This window comes from Scyliorhinus torazame, chromosome 4 (genome assembly GCF_047496885.1).
Source record: "Scyliorhinus torazame isolate Kashiwa2021f chromosome 4, sScyTor2.1, whole genome shotgun sequence".
NCBI lineage: Eukaryota > Metazoa > Chordata > Chondrichthyes > Carcharhiniformes > Scyliorhinidae > Scyliorhinus > Scyliorhinus torazame.
In genome coordinates, this window is record NC_092710.1 from 13888576 (window position 1) to 13916383 (window position 27808).

Sequence of the window (27808 nt, forward strand, 5' to 3'; positions counted from 1 at the left end):
CACAGAATCACCTGTCTCTTCCCCTTACGATTGAAACCCCGACCACGATAACCCTGACATTCCTCCCCCTCCCCTCTTGTGCAGCAGACCCCGCCCATGATGCCCTGAAGCTGGCTGCCATCTTTCCCCGTCTTCTCCCCCCCCACCCCCCCAACAGTACCCAAAACGGTACACCTGTTAGAAAGGGAGATGGCCACTCCTGCACTACCTGCCTTCCTCTACTCTTCCTGGTGCTCGCCCCATGCCCTCTCGGTCTATTCAGCCCCTCACCCGCAGAGTGACCACCTCATTGAACGTGCTATCCCCGACCTGCTCAGCGTCGCGGACGCTCCACAGCGAATCCACCCTCAGCCCCAGCTCCGAAACGCGGTTGTCCAGTAACTGCAGTTCGGCACGCTTCCTGCACACATGGTCACCGGGGACAACTCAAACGTCCATGATTTCCCACACAGTACAGGAGGAGCATAGCGTGGGTGTGAGCTCTCCTGCCTTGGCTACCCCAAAGCCCCTGGTTTATTCCCTTGATTAACAGATATATATAATTGTCATTGTAAAGATAGTCTGACTCTCTCTCCTCCTGTGCCATTGAATTGTCTTTCTGATTTTCAGGTGGTGCATATTGTTCTTGGGCTCTGTGTGATAATGGCAGCCTTTGGAATTTTATTGCCGAATACTTGGGAACTTATAAGACTGAGTTTCGTCTGGTGGTTCACGGTTCAGGTATGTTAGGTGTTTTAACTCGATACGGCGTTGGGCAGGACATTGATAAATGGGCTTCAATATAGTCACAGGAAAGAGAGTTCCAGAATATTGACCCATCGACAGTGCATGTTCCCACTATCACCATCCTGGGGGTTACCATTGATCAGAAACTGAACTGGACCCAGCCACATTAATACTGTGGCTACCAGGGCAGGTCAGAGACTGGGAATCCTGCGGAGAGTAACTCACCTCCTGACCCCCCCCCCCAAAGCCTGTCACCATCGACAAGGCTCAAGTCAGGAGTGTGAGGGAATACTCTCCACTTGCCTGGATGAGCGCAGCTCCAACAACACTCGAGAAGCTCGACACCATCCAGGACATAAGACCATGAGAACATAAGAACTAGGAACAGGAGTAGGCCATCTGGCCCCTCGAGCCTGCTCCGCCATTTAATGAGATCATGGCTGATCTTTGTGGACTCAGCTCCACTCTCCGGCCCGTAAACCATAACCCTTAATCCCTATATTCTTCAAAAAACTATCTATCTTTATCTTAAAAACATTTAATGAAGGAGCCTCTACTGCTTCACTGGGCAAGGAATTCCAGAGATTCACAACCCTTTGGGTGAAGAAGTTCCTCCTACACTCCGTCCTCAATCTTCTTCCCCTTATTTTGAGGCTATGCCCCCTAGTTCTGCTTTCCCCGACCAGTGGAAACAACCTGCCCGCATCTATCCTATCTATTCCCTTCATAATTTTATATGTTTCAATAAGATCCCCCCACATCCTTCTAAACTCCAATGAGTACAGTCCCAGTCTACTCAACCTCTCGTCATAATCTAATCCCCTCAACTCTGGGATCAACCTAGTGAATCTCCTCTGCACTCCCTCCAGTGCCAATATGTCCTTTCTCAGGTAAGGAGACCAAAACTGAACACAATACTCCAGATGCGGCCTCACCAACACCTTATACAATTGCAGCATAACCTCACTAGTCTTGAACTCCATCCCTCTAGCAACGAAAGACAAAACTCGATTAGCCTTCTTAATCACCTGTTGCACCTGCATACCAACTTTTTGCGACTCGTGCACTAGCACACCCAGGTCCCTCTGCACAGCAGCATGTTTTAATATCTTACCGTTTAAATAATAATCCATTCTGCTGTTATTCCTCCCAAAATGGATAGCCTCACACTTGGCAACATTGAATTCCATCTGCCAGACCCTAGCCCATTCACCTAACCTATCCAAATCCTTCTGCAGACTTCCAGTATCCTCTGCACTTTTTGCGTTACCATTCATCTTAGTGTCGTCTGCAAACTTTGACACATTGCCCTTGGTCCCCAACTCCAAATCGTCTATGTAAATTGTGAAAAACTGCGGGCCCAACTCTGATCCTTGAGGGACCCCACTAGTTACAGGTTGCCAACCAGAGAAACACCCATTTATCCCCACTCTCTGCTTTCTGTTAGTTAACCAATCCTCTACCCATGCTACCACTTTACCCTCAATGCCATGCATCTTTAGTTTATGCAGCAACCTTTTGTGTGGCACCTTGTCAAAAGCTTTCTGGAAATACAGATACACCACATCCATTGGCTCCCCGTTATCTACTGCACTGTTAATGTCCTCAAAAAATTCTACCAAATTAGTCAGACACGACCTACCCTTTGTGAACCCATGCTGCGTCTGCCCAATGGGACAATTTCCCTCCAGGTGCCCCGCTATTTCCTCCTTAAGCAGCCCCGCTTGATTGCTCCCCTTCCACAAACATTCACTCCCCCTGTTTATGTAGTTACATTGTATATGTTGTGTTGCCCTATTATGTATTTTCTTTTCTTCCCTTTTCTTCCCGTGTACTTAATGATCTGTTGAGCTGCTCACAGAAAAATACTTTTCACTGCACCTCGGTACACGTGACAATAAACAAATCCAATCCCTCCGAGTCACTCACCACCCTGACTGGGAAATATATTGGCCGTTCCTTCACTGTCGCCGGGGCAACATCCTGGAACTCCCTCCCTAACAACACAGTGGGTGTACCTACACCTTAGGGACTGCAGGTGATCAAGAATGCGGCTCAACACCTCCTTCCTGGGGGGCAGTTAGGGCTGGGCGATAAATGCTGGTCAGCCAGTGATTCCCATCTCCTGGGATAGAATAAAAATAAATCATTGAAAGTGAGGGGGCAGGTTGAGAGAGTCGTTAATAATACATAGCGGAGATCCTTGGATTTATAAAGGCGGGCCTAGAGTTTTAAAGAAAGGGAATTGTGAACCTTTATAAAACTCTGGTTCAACTGCACTGCACATTAAATGGCAGCTGCGACAGAGGCAGATTCCACGGATTTCAGAGCAACCAGACGCCAGTGACCCCTGTGAGCCACAAAATCTCGTTAGCTCTCTGATCACCTCAAGAGTGATTTCAGTTCCTCAGTTTTGAAGGTCCAGCCTCTGAATACCCTCGAAAGCTGCTGTGCCTCAGCGTCTGCTCACGTCCTGATGTTCCAACCTCTTCTCCTGAGACTGCTTCCCACGCGATTCGCAAAGGTTCACTCCCGCCTCTACTTACGTGAAATTCCAACGCTCGTGCAGACCACGAGCTTCACCAACCTAGCAGCCCCCAGGATGTCTCTGAATTCCAGTCTCGCAGCTGTAACCAGCCACCACAAATGCCTCCCAGGGCTTCCCTGAGCCCTAACGGGCTGGAGCCTATTAACAGCTCCTTGGGCTTCTCTGTGAGCTGAAAATCACACAAGGGCCAAACTGCAACCAGCCTCTCTTGTCCAGCAAACATAGAGATACACCGTAGCCAGCAAACCATTTGAAACTCCATCCATTTCCAGCATGACGTGACCTTTCACTGAAAGCTTTTAAAATTAATTTCGGTCCAACTTCCAAAACTAAATATCTCTCTGGACTGCTCCTCTTTGAAAGCAGTGTCGACACCAAGGGCGGAGTTCTCCGTTCCAGCGGCTAAGGGCTGGAGCAATGGAGAATCCGACGGGAAAATCGGCGCGAACCCCTCACTCATTCCAGGACTGGTGAGGGGATCGCGCGGAAAACGGCTGGAGAATGGCCGGGTCTCGGTCTGCGCATGCGCAGTGCTGACGGCTTGCACCGAAAAAAAAACCCTGTACACCCCCCGCCGGCACCCCTAGCCCCCGGGCCAGCGACACGGATGCCGGGCCGCGCTGCCGCGTTGGACACTCACTGCGGTCGGCACGTTGGCTTCCCGACTGCTGAAACCCCATGTGGCCCACGCTGTCGGGAACTTGGCCCGTTGACGCACCAACGGTCTTATAAACTGTGCGCGGCCCGGCGACGCCGGTTTTAAGGGGGCGGAGCATTGCAAACCGGCGGCTGGCCCGGATCCGGCGGCGGGAGTCCATTCTCCGCCCGATCCCCATTTTTCCACGGGTCCGGAGAATCCTGCCCCAGGCCTCCAGTTCTCCAACTAAGTCAGCCCACCTGCTGCGTTACGGCTCCCCGATGGGTTTTATGCCTCAATCGAAAAAATAAAAGGGTCGTCTTCTGAAGGGCCACTTTCCTTTCGATGTCTGGGAATCGCTAACAGCCTGCATTTCTGTTGCCTTCACAGCAACAATATTCTCAGGACTGAACATTACCTCTAAAAAAGGTAACGCAACCCACAAACTAGATATTTGTGACACCTGAGGCGGGATTCTCCGAAATCAGCGCGAGGTCTGCCGACCGGCGCCAAAAACGGTGCGAATCAGTCGGGCATCGCGCCGCCCGAAGGTGCGGAATCCTCCGCATCTTGAGCGGCCGAGCCCTCACCTTGAGGGGCTAGGCCCGCGCCGGACTGATTTCCGCCCCGCCAGCTGGCGGGAAAGGCCTTTGGTGCCCCACCAGCCGGCGCGGAAATGACTTTGCCGGGCGGCGCATGCGCGGGAGCGTCAGCAGCCGCTCACGGCATCCCCGCTCATGCGCAGTGGAGGGAGTCTCTTCCGCCTCCGACATGGTGGAGACCGTGGCGAAGGCGGAAGGGAAAGAGTGCCCCCACGGCACAGGCCCGCCGAATATCCGTTGCTGGAGAATTCGGTAACCGGCGGGGGCGGGATTCACGCCAGCCCCCGGCGATTCTCCGACCTGGCGGGGGGGGTCGGAGAATCCCACCCCTCATCTCTGAAAAAAACTGAAAACATGACACCAGTGTGATATATGATTCGTTAGCGTCTAAACATAGATAACGTGATGGGGGGATTTTCTGCACCCCCGTCGAGCCGTATTTCTCGGTGATGGGAGGCACACCACCATTGTCCAGGGGATGGGATCGTCTGATCCCTCTGCTATCAGCGGGACTTCCCATTCAATCCAGCCCCTACTACCGGAAAACCGGCAGAGATTGTTTGCCGACAGCGAGATTGGAAGATCCTCGATCTGCATCTTTAACCTACCTTAGGCACGTAGTGCACAGAACCATCATCCATTTGGAATATCACAATTTACAACACGTTTTAGTTTTTAATTCAATCACCTTTATTGTCGCAAGTCGGCTTACATTCACACTGCGATGAAGTTGCTGTGAAAATCCCCTCGTCGCCACATTCCGGGGACACAGAGGGGGAATTCAGAATGTCCAATTCGCCAACAAGCGCGTCTTTCGGGACTTGTGGGATGAAAGCGGAGGAACCCCACGCAGACACGGGGGGAACGTGCAGACTCCGCACGGACAGTGATCCGATCTTTCAACCACCTGAAGCATCTGCTACGCACAATAATCCGTTGTCCATCGGCAGCCTGCTGAAATCCGTGGCCAATTGGGGATGAAAGATTTTAGGCTGTGCCGGGAGTCTCTAGTCCAAAGGCCCACCTGCAAACGAGGCTTCCACAGTCACGCACAGGTGAATTTCCAAGCTCCCTCTTCATAATCAACCTGATTTCAGGTTCTGAGCCTCGTTGTCTACCCCATGTCTGTAGCTCCCTCACCTTTAATCTCCGCAAAGAATGCCTCCGTCGCGTCCAAAGCCCAGTTGTCATCCTCCCCTGCACCAGCCGCCGCCGCATCCCCATTTTTAAGTCGGCGTTCCAGACTCCAAACACTTTAGAACCCCCGTTTTGAGAGAGCCAGCTTAAAATGGCTCCTTTTCCTGCTCTGGGGGACAGACGTTAAAGTCTGAAAATGGTCGCAGCAAAGCCGCCCCGTTCCAGGGCAATCGGGGGCGGGCAATAAATGCCGACCCAGCCTTGCGACCTCCTCATGAACGAATATTAGAAATATTTACGAAGCACTAGGCCCATCGAGCCCGCTCCGCCATTCGATAAGATGGTGGCTGATCGGATTGTGATCTTGATGCACTAAGCGTCAAGAACCTCAAAGACATGTGAGACTTTAACCAAGGCTTTAATACACGACATAGGAAGCTTACCCGACACAGACGACCCCAGACAAAATGGGTCAGGTCTCAGAAGCGGGGTCTTATACCTAACTCCCGGGGGAGTGGCCAAGGCGGAGCTCTCCGTGGCCAGGTCAGGTTACATACAGGTGACCGAACCTCTACAGAGCTACAGTACAATACACAGTACCATACACAGGATTACAGGGCCACGTTACACACAACTATTATATAACTATGTACAATGCTAGGGAAGTACAGTGGTGTATCACCACAGACCTCGACCCCACATTCCTGCTGACCCCCCGATGACCTTTCACCCCCCCGGTAATCAGGAATCTCTCCCCCTCGGCCTTAAAAACAGTCCCAGATTCTGCTGCCGCTGCCTTTTGAGGAAGAGAATTGCGGAGACTCCCCAGCCTCCGAGAGAGAACATTCCTCCCCATCTCCGTTTGAAATGGGAGACCCCTTATTGTTAAACAGTGACCCCCCCCCCCCTTCGGTCTAGATTCTCCCACACGAGGAAACATCCTCTCCACATCCACCCTGTCAGGACTCGTGAGGATCAGGAGTTTTTGCAGCTGTATTCCGTGGGTGGGAACTGGATGATTCTGGCCTAGATCTCAATGCTGACAGGCCTGATTGAGGTCTGTGTTGTGCCAACCACGACGGAACCATTTGGATTGGATTGGATTTGTTTATTGTCACGTGTACCGAGGTACAGTGAAAAGTATTTTTCTGCGAGCAGCTCAACAGATCATTAAGTACATGGGAAGAAAAGGGAAGAAAAGAAAATACATAATAGGGCAACACAAGGTACACAATGTAACTACATAAACACCGGCATCGGATGAAGCATCCAGGGTGTAGTGTTAATGAGGTCAGTCCATAAGAGGGTCATTTAGGAGTCTGGTGACAGTGGGGACAAAGCTGTTTTTGAGTCTGTTCGTGCGTGTTCTCAGACTTCTGTATCTCCTGCCCGATGGAAGAAGTTGGAAGAGTGAGTAAGCCGGGTGGGGAGGGGTCTTTGATTATGCTGCCCGCTTTCCCCAGGCAGCGGGAGGTGTAGACGGAGTCAATGGACGGGAGGCAGGTTCGTGTGATGGACTGGGCGGTGTTCACGACTCTCTGAAGTTTCTTACGGTCCTGGGCCGAGCAGTTGCCATACCAGGCTGTGATGCAGCCCGATAGGATGCTTTCTATGGTGCATCTGTAAAGGTTGGTCAGAGTCAATGTGGACATGCCGAATTTCCTTAGTTTCCTGAGGAAGTATAGGCGCTGTTGTGCTTTCTTGGTGGTAGCGTCGACGTGGGTGGACCAGGACAGATTTTTGGAGATGTGCGCCCCTAGGAATTTGAAGCTGCTAATCATCTCCACCTCGGCCCCATTGATGCTGACGGGAGTGTGTACAGTACTTTGCTTCCTGAAGTCAATGACCAGCTCTTTAGTTTTGCTGGCATTGAGGGAGAGATTGTTGTCGCTACCCCACTCCACTAGGTTCCCTATCTCCCGCCTGTATTCGGACTCGTCGTTATTCGAGATCCGGCCCGCTATGGTCGTATCGTCAGCAAACGTGTAGATGGATTGGAACTTGGTGTTGACTACAGCTAACCTCTTCAGGGTCACTCTGAGGCCTCAGGCAGATTTAGATTTGGGTACTCCGCAGGAGGTCCCACTGCGCCTGAATCAAAATTATTCATGAGCGTCTTTCAGGGGGAATTCCGGCCTGGCGCCTCAATTCCAGATTTTATTGATCGGATTTGAATCCCACCAGCAGTCGGGGTGGGATTTGAACCTCTTATCGTCAGGGCCCCGAGTTGGGTCATCAGCCCAGTCGCATCACCGCTGTGGTCACCGTACCTCCTCTCACTGAGGCGTTTCCACTCACAATTCCTGAATTGTGGAACACTGTCCCAAGATTTACCCACTCTGACGGTCCCCACTTCTCAAATCTACAATGGCGGCCTCGTGGCGCTCTGGGCAGCGTCCCGGCCTCTGAACCAGAACGCTCGGAGCTGGGGGTTCCCCCACCAGGACTCGAAGGCCAAGGTTCAGAACGCGGTCAAACAGGTTGAACCGCAGGAGGAAACATCCTCTCCACATCCACCCTGTCAGCACCCCTCAGCATCTTAATCAAGTGGCCCGTTGCCTGTGATAAACTCCAGCGGATAAACTCCAGGCTGTAAATTAGAAAAACTGGGACTGTTCTGCTCGGAGAGGAGAAGGTTGAGAGGAAATTCGATAGAGGGTCCTCAAGGCCGTGAGGGGGCTGGAAGGGCCGAAGGCCTGAGGGACACCGATTCAAGGTGACTGATTAGAAGAAGCAACCAAAAATGAGGATCAGACACAGAGAGTGTGGAGGAGGTCGGTTCGATCAGCGCTTTCCAAAACCTGTTGGATCATTGTGTGAGGTGAAAATAGTTTCAGGGCGATGAGGTATGTGGCAGACACACTGTAATGTTCTTGTCAGATGGCCTGATTTATTACAAGAACACTTGTAGCTGAAGCCAAAAAATGATTTATTAACATTAACTGTGGGTTAACTATATACAAAAACAACAGATGAATGACAGCATGATCAAGCACACGCAACCGCTCTCTCCAGCTTCCTTCAGCCAGTCTGAGGTCAGCTGACTCCAACATTCGCTTATATACTGGTGAGATTCCTAGTGGTGAGATGGTGAATTACAACACAACCATGCTATCACTGCAGATACAAGGGGCAGTACAGCCATTGCTGTACTCTCACCATTCTCTGATTCCAAGACAGGGACGGCGTGCGTGGTTTGGTGGGGCTCTTTCAGGTGACACTGTACCCCCGTTGTCTGTCGCCCTTGTCTAGGGCGTTGGGGTAACGGGTGAAGGTACTGTCGAAGAAGCCTTGCTGAGTGACGGCAGTGCATTTTGTACATTAGCGCCTGACTTGTCACAGTCTCTCTTTGTGTTTCCGTATACCTGCAGTGTATCATAGCGGGCGTGTTGTCCATCGTCGCGGAGGAAAAGCCCACTATCAACATGGTAAGCAAATTAACCGGTTAATGGACGTTATTTTCAGAGGAGGCAGTAGGTCCCCACATCTCTCTCTCACACTCTTTCCACCTCCTGTCTCTGTCTCCATCAGACCATAAGACACAGGAGCGGAAGTAAGGCCATTCGGCCCATCGAGTCCACTCCACCATTCAATCATGGCTGATTTCAACTCCATTTACCCGCTCTCTCTCCATAGCCCTTAATTCCTCGAGAAATCAAGAATTTATCAACTTCTGTCTTAAAGACACTCAATGTCCCGGCCTCCACCGCCCCCTGTGGCAATGAATTCCACAGACCCACCACTCTCTGGCTGAAGAAATTTCTCCTCATCTCTGTTCTAAAGTGACCCCCTTTTATTCTAAGGCTGTGCCCCCGGGATCTAGTCTCTCCTGCTAATGGAAACAACTTCCCTACATCCACCCTATCTAAGCCATTCATTATCTTGTAAGTTTCTATTAGATCTCCCCTCAACCTCCTAAACTCCAATGAACATAATCCCAGGATCCTCAGACGTTCATCGTGTGTTAGGTCGACCATTCCTGGGATCATCCGTGTGAATCTCCGCTGGACCCGCTCCTGGCTAATCAGTATATTTATATAACTACTCTGTGGTGCCATCTAGTGTTGAGATACATGAACATCTGCTTGTTGACCTTTTACACTCCCCGCACTATACATATCATTACAGTAACGGCTAGCCTTATCTGCTGATAAGATTTATTCTCTCTGTCACGTCCTGTCACGTTCTGTCTATTATTTCGTATGTTAATGCCTTTCTCTCTTGCAAGGTCTCTATTCTTTGGTGTGCCACACCATCCCAAATTCCATCCCTTGCCCCCATTTAGTTTAAAGCCGCTCTATTTCCTGCGTTACTCAGCTCACTAGAACTTTGGTCCCAGCACAGTTCCGGCGTAAACCTTTCCAACGATCCAACGCCACACTTTTCCCAATACTGGCAGTAGCGTTCCATCAACGCGAGCCCACTTCTCCGGCCCAAGCCTCTGAGCTTTCACTTCTCTCATTTTAGTTGTCCTAATAATAATAATCATAATCGCTTATTGTCACAAGTGGGCTTCAATGAAGTGACTGTGAAAAGCCCCTAGTCACCACATTCCGGCGCCTGTTCGGGGAGGCCGGTACGGCATATCCTACACCACATGGCTCAGTATTCATAGAATTTACAGTGTGCAGAAGGAGGCCGTTCGGCCCATCGAGTCTGCACCGGCCCTTGGAAAGAGCACCCCACCCAAGGTCAACACCTCCCCCCTATCCCCGTAACCCAGCAACCCCACCTATCCTTTTTGGACACTAAGGGACCATTTATCATGGCCAATCCACCCAACCTGCACATCTTTGGACACTAAGGGACAATTTAACACGGCCAATGCACCCAACCTGCACATCTTTGGACACTAAGGGACAATTTAACACGGCCAATCCACCCAACCTGCACATCTTTGGACACTAAGGGGCAATTTAACACGGCCAATCCACCCAACCTGCACATCTTTGGTCACTAAGGGACAATTTCACACGGCCAATCCACCCAACCTGTACATCTTTGGTCACTAAGGGACAATTTAACATGGCCAATCCACCCAACTTGTACGTCTTTGGACACTTAAGGGCAATTTAACACGGCCAATCCACCCAACCTGCACATCTTTGGACATTAAGGGACAATTTAACACGGCCAATCCACCCAACCTGCACATCTTTAGACACTAAGGGACAATTTAACACGGCCAATGCACCCAACCTGCACATCTTTGGTCACTAAGGGACAATTTAATATGGCTAATCCACCCAACTTGTACGTCTTTGGACACTTAAGGGCAATTTAGCACGGCCAATCCACCCAACCTGCACATCTTTAGACACTAAGGGACAATTTAACACGGCCAATGCACCCAACCTGCACATCTTTGGTCACTAAGGGACAATTTAATATGGCCAATCCACCCAACTTGTACGTCTTTGGACACTTAAGGGCAATTTAGCACGGCCAATCCACCCAACCTGCACATCTTTGGACACTAAGGGACAATTTAACACGGCCAATCCACCTTACCTGTACATCTTTGGTCACTAAGGGATAATATAACACGGCCAATCCACCCAACCTGTACATCTTTGGACACTAAGGGATAATATAACACGGCCAATCCACCCAACCTGTACATCTTTGGACACTAAGGGACAATTTAACACGGCCAATGCACCTAACCTGCCCATCTTTGGACACTAAGGGACAATTTAACACGGCCAATCCACCCAACATGCACATCTTTGATCACTAAGGGACAATTTAACACGGCCAATCCACCCAACTTGTACGTCTTTGGACACTTAAGGGCAATTTAACACGGCCAATCCACCCAACCTGCACATCTTTGGACATTAAGGGACAATTTAACACGGCCAATCCACCCAACCTGCACATCTTTAGATACTAAGGGACAATTTAACACGGCCAATGCACCTAACCTGTACATCTTTGGACACTAAGGGACAATATAACACGGCCAATCCACCCAACCTGTACATCTTTGGACACTAAGGGACAATTTAACACGGCCAATGCACCTAACCTGCCCATCTTTGGACACTAAGGGACAATTTAACACGGTCAATCCACCCAACCTGCACATCTTTGGACACTAAGGGACAATTTAACACGGCCAATCCACCCAACCTGTACATCTTTGGACACTAAGGGACAATTTAACACGGCCAATCCACCTAACCTGCACATCTTTGGACACTAAGGGGCAATTTAACACGGCCAATCCACCTAACCTGCACATCTTTGGACACTAAGGGACAATTTAACACGGCCAATCCACCTAACCTGCACATCTTTGGACACTAAGGGACAATTTAACACGGCCAATCCACCCAACCTGTACATCTTTGGACACTAAGGGACAATTTAACACGGCCAATCCACCTAACCTGCACATCTTTGGACACTAAGGGGCAATTTAACACGGCCAATCCACCAAACCTGTACATCTTTGGACACTAAGGGACAATTTAGCATGGCCAATCCACCTAACCTGCACATCTTTGGACTGTGGGAGGAAACGGGAGCACCCGAAGGAAACCCACGCACACACGGGGAGAACGTGCAGACTCCGCACAGCCACCCGAGGCCGGAATTGAACCTGGGTCCCTGACGCTGTGAGGCAGCAGTTCTGACGACAGTGCCGCCCTTTGATGCCTTCCTCTTTACTTGAAGCCCAGCTCCTCATACGCTCAATACGAAACAGCATTCCCAATTCCCCCTGTGGGGGAGGAGGCGGCGCAATTGTACTGTCGCTGGACGAATAATCCAGAGATCCTGGGTGGTCTTCTTGGGACTGAATCAAACATCTGGAACTAAAAATGCAATGAAACCACTGTCGATTGTCATAAAAACCCATCTGGTTCACTGATGTCCTTTAGGGAAGGAAATCTGCCGTCCTTACCCGGTCTGGCCTCCAGGTGACTCCAGACCCACAGCAAAGTGGTTAAGTCTTATATGCCACTTCAGAGACCCTCTGGGCCTTCAGGGACCCTCTGAAATGGCCACTCAGTTGCAATCAGCTGCGACAAGGGAAACAAAAACGGAATGAATCCCGATGGACCATCCGGCATTGGCCCGGGCCCCAGACAATGGCATACCCAGCCCTGCCGACCCTGCAAAGTCCTCCTCACTCACATCTGGGGGCTTGTGCCAAAGTTGGGAGAGCTGTGTCTCAGACTGCTCAAGCAACCGCCTGACATCGTCACACTCGCAGAATCATACCTCACAGACCATGTCCCAGGCACCACCCTCACCGTTCCTGGGTACGTCCTGTCTCACCGGCGGGACAGACCCAGCAGAGGTGGCGATACCGTCGGGAGGAAGTCGCCCGGGGAGTCCTCAACATCGACTCTGGACCCCATGAAGGTGAAACACGGGCAAGGAAACCTCCTGCTGGTTACCACGTACCGGACACCGCCAGCTGGTGAGTCAGTCCTCCTCCATGTTGAACACCACTTGGAGGAAGCGCTGAGGGTGACGAGGGCACAGAATGTACTCTGGGTGGGGGAACTCAGTGTCCATCACCAAGAGTGTCTCGGTAGTAACCCCACAGACCGAGCAGGCCGGGGTCCGAAAGGACATAGCTGCTCGACTGGGGCTCCAGCAGGTGGTGAGGGAAGAACAACAATGCTAACCCTCTATCGATTGTTGTAAAAACCCATCTGGTTCCACTAATGTCATTTAGGGAAGGAAATCTGCCGTCCTTACCCGGCCTGGCCTACACGTCACTCCAGACCCACAGCAAAGTGGCTGACTTTTAAATGCCCTCTGATATGACTGAGCTCCCAGTTGACTTGAAGGATGGACAATGGATGTTGGCGAATGAATAGAAAGGATCCCATGAAGACACAAGCAAGCAGACGCATGCCCGAGCTGCGCCGGCCTTCCGAAGGTAGCTCGAGTTTGAAATTTCCTCTTTGCTCCCACTGCTGTAGATCCGAGCCTGTGTGACGCTGAATATCATCAGTGCAATCGTCTGCGGTATTAACTCACTCAACTTCATGGGGTCGGCAGGACAGCTAGCAGGATGTAAGCTCAATGAATGTGAGGTACACAAAACTCTTCAAACCCAAATCGCCCACTCCTTCGAGGGCAACACAGAGAGTGGGCAAGGGAAATGCTGGGGGAAGGATTCAAATGTTGGGGGGGTCGATACAACACAGGGAGCGCAGGGCAATCGTAGAGAGCATTGGAGAGTAAGAAAGACGCTCAGGAAATGTGGGATAGGGCGGGAGAGGGATACAGAGACAGGGAGATGGTGGGATAGAGGGAGAGAGACAGACTGGGAAAATGAGGGACAGAGAGGGATGAAAAATGAAAATCGCCTATTGCCACAAGTAGGCTTCAAATGAAGTTAGTGTGAAAAGCCCCTAGTCACCACATTCCGGCGTCTGTTCGGGGAGGCTGGTACGGGAATTGAACCGTGCTGCTGGCCTGCCTTGGTCTGCTTGCAAAGCCAGCGATTTAGCCCTGTGCTAAACAGCCCCAGGATAGAGAGATCGGGAGAATGTGAGATAGAGATGTTCTATGTTCTATTTTATTGGATAAACATATGGATGATAATGGCATAGTGTAGGTTAGATGGCTTTTGTTTCGGTGCAACATCGTGGGCCGAAGGGCCTGTACTGCGCTGTATTGTTCTATGTTCTATGTTCTAGAGATGGAGAGGGATAGAGAGACTGGGAGAATGTGAGATAGAGCGGGAGGGGTATAGAGAGATTGGGAGAATGTGAGATAGAGTGGGAGAGGGATAGAGAAACTGGGAGAATGTGAGATAGAGTGGGAGAGGGATAGAGTGACTGGGAGAATGTGAGATAGAGTGGGAGAGGGATAGAGAGGCTGGGAGAATGTGAGATAGAGTGGGAGAGGGATAGGGAGACTGAGACATTGTGAGATAGAGCGGGAGAGGGATAGAGAGATCGGGAGAATGTGAGATAGAGCGGGAGAGGGATAGAGAGATTGGGAGAATGTGAGATAGAGCGGGAGAGGGATAGAGAGATCGGGAGAATGTGAGATAGAACGGGAGAGGGATAGAGAGATCGGGAGAATGTGAGACAGAGCGGGAGAGGGATAGAGAGACTGGGAGAATGTGTTAGAGTGAGAGAGGGATAGAGAGACTGGGAGAATGTGAGATAGAGCGGGAGAGTGATAGAGAGACTGGGAAAATGTGAGATAGAGCGGGAGAGGGGATAGAGAGACTGGGAGAATGTGAGATAGAGTGGGAGAGGGGTAGGGAGACTGGGAGATTGTGAGATAGAGCGTGAGAGGGATAGAGAGATTGGGAGAATGTGAGATAGAGCAGGAGAGGGATAGAGAGATCGGGAGAATGTGAGATAGAGCGGGAGAGGGATAGAGAGATCGGGAGAATGTGAGATAGAGCGGGAGAGGGATAGAGAGATTGGGAGAATGACAGATTGAGTGGGAGAGGGATAGAGAGATCGAGAGAATGTGAGATAGAGCGGGAGAGGGATAGAGAGATCGGGAGAATGTGAGATAGAGCGGGAGAGGGATAGAGAGACTGGGAGACTGGGAGGTAGAGTGGGAGAGGGATAGAGAGACTGGGAGAATGTGAGATAGAGTGGGAGAGGGATAGGGAGACTGGGAGATTGTGAGATAGAGCGGGAGAGGAATTGGGAGAATGTGGGATAGAGAGGGAGAGGGACAGAGAGATCGGGAGAATGTGAGATAGAGCGGGAGAGGGATAGAGCGATCGGGAGAATGTGAGATAGAGCGGGAGAGGGATAGAGAGACTGGGAGAATGGGAGGTAGAGCGGGAGAGGGATAGAGAGATCGGGAGAATGTGAGATAGAGCGGGAGAGTGATAGAGCGATCGGGAGAATGTGAGATAGAGCGGGAGAGGGATAGAAAGACTGGGAGAATGTGAGATAGAGAGGGACAGAGAGATTGGTAGAATGTGAAATAGAGCCGGAGAGGGATAGAGAGATTGGGAGAATGTGAGATAGAGCGGGTGAGGGATAGCGAGATCGGGAGAATGTGAGACAGAGCGGGAGAGGGATAGAGAGACTGGGAGAATGTGAGTTAGAGTGAGAGAGGGTTAGAGAGACTGGGAGAATGTGAGATAGAGGGGGAGAGGGATAGAGAGACTGGGAGAATGTGAGATAGAGCGGGAGAGGGGATAGAGAGACTGGGAGAATGTGAGATAGAGATGGAGAGGGATAGAGAGATTGGGAGAATGTGAGATAGAGCGGGAGAGGGATAGAGAGACTGGGAGAATGTGAGATAGAGCGTGAGAGGGATAGAGAGATCGAGAGAATGTGAGATAGAGCAGGAGAGGGATAGAGAGATTAGGAGAATGTGAGATAGAGCGGGAGAGGGATAGAGAGATCGGGAGAATGTGAGATAGAGCGGGAGAGGGATAGAGAGACTGGGAGAATGGGAGGTAGAGTGGGAGAGGGATAGAGAGACTGGGAGAATGTGAGATAGAGTGGGAGAGGTATAGAGAGACTGGGAGAATGTGAGATAGAGCGGGAGAGGCATAGAGAGACTGGGAGAATGTGAGATAGAGTGGGAGAGGGATAGGGAGACTGGGACATTGTGAGATAGAACGGGAGAGGGATAGAGAGATCGGGAGAATGTGAGATAGAGCGGGAGAGGGATAGAGAGATCGGGAAAATGTGAGATAGAGCGGGAGAGGGATAGAGAGATCGGGAGAATGTGAGATAGAGCGGGAGAGGGATAGAGAGATCGGGAGAATGTGAGATAGGGAGGGAGAGGGATAGAGAGACTGGGAGAATGGGAGGTAGAGTGGGAGAGGGATAGAGAGACTGGGAGAATGCGAGATAGAGTGGGAGAGGGATAGAGCGATCGGGAGAATGTGAGATAGAGCGGGAGAGGGATGGAGAGACTGGGAGAATGTGAGATAGAGCGAGAGAGGGATAGAGAGATCGGAGAATGTGAGATAGAGCGGGAGAGGGATAGAGCGATCGGGAGAATGTGAGATAGAGCGGGAGAGGGATAGAGAGACTGGGAGAATGTGAGATAGAGCGTGAGAGGGATAGAGAGATGAGGAGAATGTGAGATAGAGCGGGAGAGGGATAGAGAGACTGGGAGAATGGGAGGTAGAGTGGGAGAGGGATAGAGAGACTGGGAGAATGGGAGACAGAGTGGGAGAGGGATAGAGAGACTGGGAGAATGTGAGATAGAGTGGGAGAGGGATAGGGAGACTGGGACATTGTGAGATAGAGCGGGAGAGGGACAGAGAGATCGGAAGAATGTGACATAGAGCGTGAGAGGGATAGAGACATTGGGAGAATGTGAGATAGAGAGGGAGACGGACAGAGAGATTGGGAGAATGTGAGATAGAGCGGGAGAGGGACAGAGAAATCGGGAGAATGTGAGATAGAGCGGGAGAGGGATAGAGACATTGGGAGAATGTGAGATAGAGCGGGAGAGGGATAGAGAGATCGGGAGAATGTGAGATAGAGAGGGAGAGGGACAGAGAGATCGGAAGAATGTGAGATAGAGCGTGAGAGGGATAGAGAGATTGGGAGAATGTGAGATAGAGAGGGAGACGGACAGAGAGATTGGGAGAATGTGAGATAGAGCGGGAGAGGGACAGAGAGATTGGGAGAATGTGAGATAGAGCGTGAGAGGGATAGAGAGATCGGGAGAATGTGAGATAGAGCGGGAGAGGGATAGAGAGATCGGGAGAATGTGAGACAGAGCGGGAGAGGGATAGAGAGACTGGGAGAATGTGAGATAGAGAGGGAGAGGGACAGAGAGATTGGGAGAATGTGAGATAGAGCGTGAGAGGGATAGAGAGATCGGGAGAATGTGAGATAGAGCGGGAGAGGGATAGAGAGATCGGGAGAATGTGAGACAGAGCGGGAGAGGGACAGAGAGACTGGGAGAATGTGCGATAGAGAGGGAGAGGGACAGAGAGATCGGAAGAATGTGAGATAGAGCGTGAGAGGGATAGAGAGATTGGGAGAATGTGAGATAGAGAGGGAGACGGACAGAGAGATTGGGAGAATGTGAGATAGAGCGGGAGAGGGACAGAGAGATCGGGAGAATGTGAGATAGAGCGGGAGAGGGATAGAGAGATCGGGAGAATGTGAGACAGAGCGGGAGAGGGATAGAGAGACTGGGAGAATGTGTTACAGTGAGAGAGGGATAGAGAGACTGGGAGAATGTGAGATAGAGCGGGAGAGTGATAGAGAGACTGGGAGAATGTGAGATAGAGTGGGAGAGGGGTAGGGAGACTGGGAGATTGTGAGATAGAGCGTGAGAGGGATAGAGACATTGGGAGAATGTGAGATAGAGCGGGAGAGGGATAGAGAGATCGGGAGAATGTGAGACAGAGCGGGAGAGGGATAGAGAGACTGGGAGAATGTGTTAGAGTGAGAGAGGGATAGAGAGACTGGGAGAATGTGAGATAGAGAGGGAGAGGGACAGAGAGATCGGAAGAATGTGAGATAGAGCGTGAGAGGGATAGAGAGATTGGGAGAATGTGAGATAGAGAGGGAAACGGACAGAGAGATTGGGAGAATGTGAGATAGAGCGGGAGAGGGACAGAGAGATTGGGAGAATGTGAGATAGAGCGTGAGAGGGATAGAGAGATCGGGAGAATGTGAGATAGAGCGGGAGAGGGATAGAGAGATCGGGAGAATGTGAGACAGAGCGGGAGAGGGATAGAGAGACTGGGAGAATGTGTTACAGTGAGAGAGGGATAGAGAGACTGGGAGAATGTGAGATAGAGCGGGAGAGTGATAGAGAGACTGGGAGAATGTGAGATAGATTGGGAGAGGGGTAGGGAGACTGGGAGATTGTGAGATAGAGCGTGAGAGGGATAGAGATATTGGGAGAATGTGAGATAGAGCGGGAGAGGGATAGAGAGATCGGGAGAATGTGAGACAGAGCGGGAGAGGGATAGAGAGACTGGGAGAATGTGAGATAGAGTGGGAGAGGGATAGAGAGACTGGGAGAATGTGAGATAGAGCGGGAGAGGGATAGAGAGATTGGGAGAATGTGAGATAGAGCGGGAGAGGGATAGAGAGATCGGGAGAATGTGAGATAGAGCGGGAGAGGGATAGAGAGGACGGGAGAATGTGAGATAGAGCGGGAGAGGAATAGAGAGATCGAGAGAATGTGAGATAGAGCGGGAGAGGGATAGAGAGATCGGGAGAATGTGAGATAGAGCGGGAGAGGGATAGAGAGACTGGGAGACTGGGAGGTAGAGTGGGAGAGGGATAGAGAGACTGGGAGAATGTGAGATAGAGTGGGAGAGGGATAGGGAGACTGGGAGATTGTGAGATAGAGCGGGAGAGGAATTGGGAGAACGTGAGATAGAGAGGGAGAGGGACAGAGAGATCGGGAGAATGTGAGGTAGAGCGGGAGAGGAATAGAGCGATCGGGAGAATGTGAGATAGAGCGGGAGAGGGATAGAGAGACTGGGAGAATGGGAGGTAGAGCGGGAGAGGGATAGAGAGATCGGGAGAATGTGAGATAGAGCGGGAGAGTGATAGAGTGATCGGGAGAATGTGAGATAGAGCGGGAGAGGGATAGAAAGACTGGGAGAATGTGAGATAGAGAGGGACAGAGAGATTGGTAGAATGTGAGATAGAGCCGGAGAGGGATAGAGAGATTGGGAGAATGTGAGATAGAGCGGGTGAGGGATAGAGAGATCGGGAGAATGTGAGACAGAGCGGGAGAGGGATAGAGAGACTGGGAGAATGTGAGTTAGAGTGAGAGAGGGTTAGAGAGACTGGGAGAATGTGAGATAGAGCGGGAGAGGGATAGAGAGACTGGAAGAATGTCAGATAGAGCGGGAGAGGGGATAGAGAGACTGGGAGAATGTGAGATAGAGATGGAGAGGGATAGAGAGATTGGGAGAATGTGAGATAGAGCGGGAGAGGGATAGAGAGACTGGGAGAATGTGAGATAGAGCGTGAGAGGGATAGAGAGATCGAGAGAATGTGAGATAGAGCGGGAGAGGGATAGAGAGATTAGGAGAATGTGAGATAGAGCGGGAGAGGGATAGAGAGATCGGGAGAATGTGAGATAGAGCGGGAGAGGGATAGAGAGACTGGGAGAATGGGAGGTAGAGTGGGAGAGGGATAGAGAGACTGGGAGAATGTGAGATAGAGCGGGAGAGGGATAGAGAGACTGGGAGAATGTGAGATAGAGTGGGAGAGGCATAGAGAGATCGGGAGAATGTGAGATAGAGCGGGAGAGGGATAGAGAGATCGGGAGAATGTGAGATAGAGCGGGAGAGGGATAGAGAGATCGGGAGAATGTGAGATAGGGCGGGAGAGGGATAGAGAGACTGGGAGAATGGGAGGTAGAGTGGGAGAGGGATAGAGAGACTGGGAGAATGCGAGATAGAGTGGGAGAGGGATAGAGCGATCGGGAGAATATGAGATAGAGCGGGAGAGGGATAGAGAGACTGGGAGAATGTGAGATAGAGCGGGAGAGGGATAGAGAGATCGGAGAATGTGAGATAGAGCGGGAGAGGGATAGAGCGATCGGGAGAATGTGAGATAGAGCGGGAGAGGGATAGAGAGACTGGGAGAATGTGAGATAGAGCGTGAGAGGGATAGAGTGATCGAGAGAATGTGAGATAGAGCGGGAGAGGGATAGAGAGATTAGGAGAATGTGAGATAGAGCGGGAGAGGGATAGAGAGATCGCGAGAATGTGAGATAGAGCGGGAGAGGGATAGAACTGGGAGAATGGGAGGTAGAGTGGGAGAGGGATAGAGAGACTGGGAGAATGTGAGACAGAGTGGGAGAGGGATAGAGAGACTGGGAGAATGTGAGATAGAGTGGGAGAGGGATAGGGAGACTGGGACATTGTGAGATAGAGCGGGAGAGGGATAGAGAGATCGGGAGAATGTGAGATAGAGCGGGAGAGGGATAGAGAGATCGGGAGAATGTGAAATAGAGCGGGAGAGTGATAGAGAGATCGGGAGAATGTGAGATAGAGCGGGAGAGGGATAGAGAGACTGGGAGAATGGGAGGTAGAGTGGGAGATGGATAGAGAGACTGGGAGAATGTGAGATAGAGTGGGAGAGGGATAGGGAGACTGGGAGATTGTGAGATAGAGCGGGAGAGGGATAGAGAGACTGGGAGAATGTGAGATAGAGAGGGAGAGGGACAGAGAGATCGGAAGAATGTGAGATAGAGCGTGAGAGGGATAGAGAGATTGGGAGAATGTGAGATAGAGAGGGAGACGGACAGAGAGATTGGGAGAATGTGAGATAGAGCGGGAGAGGGACAGAGAGATTGGGAGAATGTGAGATAGAGCGTGAGAGGGATAGAGAGATCGGGAGAATGTGAGATAGAGCGGGAGAGGGATAGAGAGATCGGGAGAATGTGAGACAGAGCGGGAGAGGGATAGAGAGACTGGGAGAATGTGTTACAGTGAGAGAGGGATAGAGAGACTGGGAGAATGTGAGATAGAGCGGGAGAGTGATAGAGAGACTGGGAGAATGTGAGATAGAGTGGGAGAGGGGTAGGGAGACTGGGAGATTGTGAGATAGAGCGTGAGAGGGATAGAGATATTGGGAGAATGTGAGATAGAGCGGGAGAGGGATAGAGAGATCGGGAGAATGTGAGACAGAGCGGGAGAGGGATAGAGAGACTGGGAGAATGTGTTAGAGTGAGAGAGGGATAGAGAGACTGGGAGAATGTGAGATAGAGAGGGAGAGGGACAGAGAGATCGGAAGAATGTGAGATAGAGCGTGAGAGGGATAGAGAGATTGGGAGAATATGAGATAGAGCGGGAGAGGGATAGAGAGATCGGGAGAATGTGAGACAGAGCGGGAGAGGGATAGAGAGACTGGGAGAATGTGTTAGAGTGAGAGAGGGATAGAGAGACTGGGAGAATGTGAGATAGAGAGGGAGAGGGACAGAGAGATTGGGAGAATGTGAGATAGAGCGGGAGAGGGACAGAGAGATTGGGAGAATGTGAGATAGAGCGTGAGAGGGATAGAGAGATCGGGAGAATGTGAGATAGAGCGGGAGAGGGATAGAGAGATCGGGAGAATGTGAGACAGAGCGGGAGAGGGATAGAGAGACTGGGAGAATGTGTTACAGTGAGAGAGGGATAGAGAGACTGGGAGAATGTGAGATAGAGCGGGAGAGTGATAGAGAGACTGGGAGAATGTGAGATAGAGTGGGAGAGGGGTAGGGAGACTGGGAGATTGTGAGATAGAGCGTGAGAGGGATAGAGACATTGGGAGAATGTGAGATAGAGCGGGAGAGGGATAGAGAGATCGGGAGAATGTGAGACATAGCGGGAGAGGGATAGAGAGACTGGGAGAATGTGTTAGAGTGAGAGAGGGATAGAGAGACTGGGAGAATGTGAGATAGAGTGGGAGAGGGATAGAGAGATTGGGAGAATGTGAGATAGAGCGGGAGAGGGATAGAGAGATCGGGAGAATGTGAGATAGAGCGGGAGAGGGATAGAGAGGACGGGAGAATGTGAGATAGAGCGGGAGAGGGATAGAGAGATTGGGAGAATGTCAGATTGAGTGGGAGAGGGATAGAGAGATCGGGAGAATGTGAGATAGAGTGGGAGAGGGATAGAGAGATAGGGAGAATGTGAGGTAGAGCGGCAGAGGGATAGAGAGACTGGGAGAATGGGAGGTAGAGTGGGAGAGGGATAGAGAGACTGGGAGAATGTGAGTTAGAGTGAGAGAGGGTTAGAGAGACTGGAAGAATGTGAGATAGAGCGGGAGAGGGATATAGAGAGGTGGGAGAATGTGATATAGAGCGGGAGAGGGGATAGAGAGACTGGGAGAATGTGAGATAGAGATGGAGAGGGATAGAGAGATTGGGAGAATGTGAGATAGAGCGGGAGAGGGATAGAGAGACTGGGAGAATGTGAGATAGAGCGTGAGAGGGATAGAGAGATCGAGAGAATGTGAGTTAGAGCGGGAGAGGGATAGGGAGATTGGGAGAATGTGAGATAGAGCGGGAGAGGGATAGAGAGACTGGGAGAATGGGAGGTAGAGTGGGAGAGGGATAGGGAGACTGGGAGATTGTGAGATAGAGCGGGAGAGGAATAGAGAGACTGGGAGAATGTGAGATAGAGAGGGTGAGGGATAGAGAGATCGGGCGAATGTGAGATAGAGCGGGAGAGGGATAGAGAGACTGGGAGAATGGGAGATAGAGATGGAGAGGGATAGAGAGATCGGGCGAATGTGAGATAGAGCCGGAGAGGGATAGAGAGACTGGGAGAATGGGAGATAGAGCGAGAGAGGGATAGAGAGACTGGGAGAATGTGAGATAGAGCGGGAGAGGGATAGAGAGACTGGGAGAGTGTGAGATAGAGCGGGAGAGGGATAGAGAGACTGGGAGAATGTTAGATAGAGCTGGAGAGGGATAGAGAGACTGGGAGAATGTGAGATAGAGTGGGAGAGGGTTAGAGAGACTGGGAGAATGTGAGATAGAGCGGGAGAGGGATAGAGAGATCGTGAGAATGTGAGATAGAGCGGGAGAGGGATAGAGAGATTGGGAGAATGACAGATTGAGTGGGAGAGGGATAGAGAGATCGGGAGAATGTGAGATAGAGCGGGAGAGGGATAGAGAGATCGGGAGAATGGGAGGTAGAGTGGGAGAGGGATAGAGAGACTGGGAGAATGTGAGATAGAGCGGGAGAGGGAGAGAGAGATCGGGAGAATGTGAGATAGAGCGGGAGAGGGATAGAGAGATTGGGAGAATGACAGATTGAATGGGAGAGGGATAGAGAGATCGAGAGAATGGGAGGTAGAGTGGGAGAGGGATAGAGAGACTGGGAGAATGTGAGATAGAGTGGGAGAGGGATAGGGAGACTGGGAGATTGTGAGTTAGAGCGGGAGAGGGATAGAGAGACTGGGAGAATGTGAGATAGAGAGGGAGAGGGACAGAGAGATCGGGAGAATGTGAGATAGAGCGGGAGAGGGATAGAGCGATCGGGAGAATGTGAGATAGAGCGGGAGAGGGATAGAAAGACTGGGAGAATGTGAGATAGAGAGGGACAGAGAGATTGGGAGAATGTGAGATAGAGCCGGAGAGGGATAGAGAGATTGGGAGAATGTGAGATAGAGCGGGAGAGGGATAGAGAGATCGGGAGAATGGGAGGTAGAGTGGGAGAGGGATAGAGAGACTGGGAGAATGTGAGATAGAGTGGGAGAGGGATAGGGAGGCTCGGAGATTGTGAGATAGAGCGGGAGAGGGATAGAGAGACTGGGAGAATGTGAGATAGAGAGGGAGAGGGACAGAGAGATCGGGAGAATGTGAGATAGAGCGGGAGTGGGATAGAGCGATCGGGAGAATGTGAGATAGAGCGTGAGAGGGATAGAAAGACTGGGAGAATGTGAGATAGAGGGGGACAGAGAGATTGGGAGAATGTGAGATCGAGCCGGAGAGGGATAGAGAGATTGGGAGAATGTGAGATAGAGCGGGAGAGGGATAGAGAGATCGAGAGAATGTGAGATAGAGCGGGAGAGGGATGGAGAGATCGGGAGAATGTGAGATAGAGCGGGAGAGGGATAGAGAGACTGGGAGAATGGGAGGTAGAGTGGGTGCGGGATAGAGAGACTGGGAGAATGTGAGATAGAGCGGGAGAGGGATAGGGAGACTGGGAGATTGTGAGCTAGAGCGGGAGAGGGATAGATAGACTGGGAGAATGTGAGATAGAGAGGGAGAGGGACAGAGAGATCGGTAGAATGTGAGATAGAGCGTGAGAGGGATAGAGAGATTGGGAGAATGTGAGATAGAGAGGGAGACGGACAGAGAGATTGGGAGAATGTGAGATAGAGCGGGAGAGGGACAGAGAGATTGGGAGAATGTGAGATAGAGCCGGAGAGGGATAGAGAGATTGGGAGAATGTGAGATAGAGCGGGTGAGGGTTAGAGAGATCGGGAGAATGTGAGATAGAGTGGGAGACGGACAGAGAGATTGGGAGAATGTGAGATAGAGCGGGTGAGGGATAGAGAGATTGGGAGAATGTGAGATAGAGCGGGAGAGGGATAGAGAGATCGGGAGAATGTGAGATAGAGCGGGAGAGGGATAGAGAGATCGGGAGAATGTGAGACAGAGCGGGAGAGGGATAGAGAGACTGGGTGAATGTGTTAGAGTGAGAGAGGGATAGAGAGACTGGGAGAATGTGAGATAGAGTGGGAGAGGGACAGAGAGATCGGGGGAATGTGAGATAGAGCAGGGAGAGGGATAGAGAGATTGGGAGAATGTCAGATTGAGTGGGAGAGGGATAGAGAGTTCGGGAGAAAGTGAGATAGAGTGGGAGAGGGATAGAGAGATAGTGAGAATGTGAGATAGAGCGGGAGAGGGATAGAGAGACTGGGAGAATGGGAGGTAGAGTGGGAGAGGGATAGAGAGACTGGGAGAATGTGAGTTAGAGCGAGAGAGGGTCAGAGAGACTGGGAGAATGTGAGATAGAGCGGGAGAGGGATAGAGAGACTGGGAGAATGTGATATAGAGCGGGAGAGGAATAGAGAGATCGGGAGAATGTGAGATAGAGCAGGAGAGGAATAGAGAGACTGGGAGAATGTGATATAGAGCGGGAGAGGGGATAGAGAGACTGGGAGAATGTGAGATAGAGATGGAGGGGGATAGAGAGATTGGGATAATGTGAGATAGAGCGGGAGAGGGATAGAGAGACTGGGAGAATGTGAGATAGAGCGGGAGAGGGATAGAGAGATTGGTAGAATGTCAGATTATGTGGGAGAGGGATAGAGAGATCGGGAGAATGTGAGATAGAGCGGGAGAGGGATAGAGAGATTGGGAGAATGGGAGGTAGAGTGGGAGAGGGATAGGGAGACTGGGAGATTGTGAGATAGAGCGGGAGAGGGATAGAGCGACTGGGAGAATGTGAGATAGAGAGGGAGAGGGATAGAGAGATCAGGAGAATGTGAGATAGAGCGGGAGAGGGATAGAAAGACTGGGAGAATGTGAGATAGAGAGGGACAGAGAGATTGGGAGAATTTGAGATAGAGCCGGAGAGGGATAGAGAGACTGGGAGAATGTGAGATAGAGCGGGTGAGGGATAGAGAGATCGGGAGAATGTGAGATAGAGCGGGAGAGGGATAGAGAGACTGGGAGAATGGGAGATAGAGCGAGAGAGGGATAGAGAGACTGGGAGAATGTGAGATAGAGCGGGAGAGGGATAGGGAGACTGGGAGATTGTGAGATAGAGCGGGAGAGGGATAGAGAGACTGGGAGAATGTGAGATAGAGCGGGAGAGGGATAGAGAGACTGGGAGAATGTTAGATAGAGCTGGAGAGGGATAGAGAGACTGGGAGAATGTGAGATAGAGTGGGAGAGGGATAGAGAGACTGGGAGAATGTGAGATAGATTGGGAGAGGGATAGAGAGACTGGGAGAATGTGAGATAGAGCGGGAGAGGGATAGAGAGAGCGGGAGAATGTGAGATAGAGCGGGAGAGGGATAGAGAGACTGGGAGATTGTGAGAGAGAGCGGGAGAGGGATAGAGAGTTCGGGAGAATGTGAGATAGAGCGGGAGAGGGATAGAGAGATCGGGAGAATGTGAGATAGAGCGGGAGAGGGATAGAGAGACCGGGAGAATGTGAGATAGAGCGTGAGAGGGATAGAGAGACTGGGAGAATGTGAGATTGAGCGGGAGAGGGATAGAGAGACTGGGAGAATGTGAGATAGAGCGGGAGAGGGATAGAGAGACTGGGAGAATGTGAGATAGAGCGGGAGAGGGATAGAGAGACTGGGAGAATGTGAGATAGAGCGGGCATTGATCCCGAGTGTAACCTACTGTTCTTTTGTACACAGTTTATGTTGTTTGACATGATCCTGCCTCTTATCGTACTGATATTGATTCTCCTGGACCTGGTCATCTCTGTTGTAATCGCTGTCTACGCTCGCAAGGCTCTGCGTTCACTGGCCCTGAGTAAAATGGTAAGATATTTCCCCAAACGATCGATGCAAGTATTTATTGCCCAACCCAAAGGGAGGTGAGTGACTCGGTGGGGAGCCTCCAGGTGGGGGGGGGGGGGGTTCCCGGGTATCTGCTGCTCTTTTCCTTCTCGATGGAGGTCGTGCGTTTGGAAGGTGCTGCCTGAGGAACCTCGGTGAGTTGCTGCAGTGCATCTTGTAGATGGGACACACGGCTGACACTGTGCGTCGGTGGGGGAGGGTGTGAATGTTTGTGGAAGGGGAGCGATCAGAGGGACAGTGCAGCACTCCCTCAGTACTGACCCTCTGACAGAGCGGCACTCCCTCAGTACTGACCCTCTGACAGTGCGGCACTCCCTCAGTACTGACCCTCTGACAGTGCAGCACTCCCTCAGTACTGACCCTCTGACAGTGCTGCACTCCCTCAGTACTGACCCTCTGACAGTGCGGCACTCCCTCAGTACTGACCCTCTGACAGTGCAGCACTCCCTCAGTCCTGACCCTCTGACAGTGCGGCACTCCCTCAGTACTGACCCTCTGACAGTGCAGCACTCCCTCAGTACTGACCCTATGACAGTGCGGCGCTCCCTCAGTACTGACCCTCTGACAGTGCAGCACTCCCTCAGTCCTGACCCTCTGACAGTGCGGCACTCCCTCAGCACTGACCCTCCGACAGTGCAGCACTCCCTCAGTACTGACCCTCTGACAGTGCAGCGCTCCCTCAGCACTGACCCTGTGACAGTGCGGCTCTCCCTCAGTACTGACCCTCTGACAGTGCAGCGCTCCCTCAGCACTGACCCTGTGACAGTGCGGCTCTCCCTCAGTACTGACCCTCTGACAGTGCGGCACTCCCTCAGTACTGACCCTCTGACAGTGCAGCACTCCCTCAGTACTGACCCTCTGACAGTGCAGCACTCCCTCAGTACTGACCCTCTGACAGTGCTGCACTCCCTCAGTACTGACCCTCTGACAGTGCGGCACTCCCTCAGTACTGACCCTCTGACAGTGCGGCACTCCCTCAGTACTGACCCTCTGACAGTGCGGCACTCCCTCAGTACTGACCCTCTGACAGTGCAGCGCTCCCTCAGTACTGACCCTCTGACAGTGCGGCACTCCCTCAGTACTGACCCTCTGACAGTGCAGCGCTCCATCAGTACTGACCCTCTGACAGTGCGGCACTCCCTCAGTACTGACCCTCTGACAGTGCGGCACTCCCTCAGTACTGACCCTCTGACAGTGCAGCACTCCCTCAGTACTGACCCTCTGA

The 27808-nt window shown here is 51.5% G+C and overlaps 1 protein-coding gene across 4 annotated transcripts in view; it reads left to right on the top strand.

Annotated features, from left to right (window-relative positions):
• LOC140410124 (uncharacterized) overlaps window positions 1-27808 on the top strand; it is a 187877-nt gene that overhangs the window by 83288 nt on the left and 76781 nt on the right. For 2 of the 4 annotated variants that reach the window (XM_072498078.1, XM_072498080.1), the window contains exons 8-11: window positions 610-720; window positions 9022-9078; window positions 13594-13707; window positions 26419-26544. In XM_072498078.1, the coding sequence (XP_072354179.1) occupies window positions 610-720; window positions 9022-9078; window positions 13594-13707; window positions 26419-26544 (408 nt within the window). The remainder of the gene's footprint in view (window positions 1-609; window positions 721-9021; window positions 9079-13593; window positions 13708-26418; window positions 26545-27808) is intronic. The other 2 variants (XM_072498079.1, XM_072498081.1) reach the window with 2 other exon arrangements.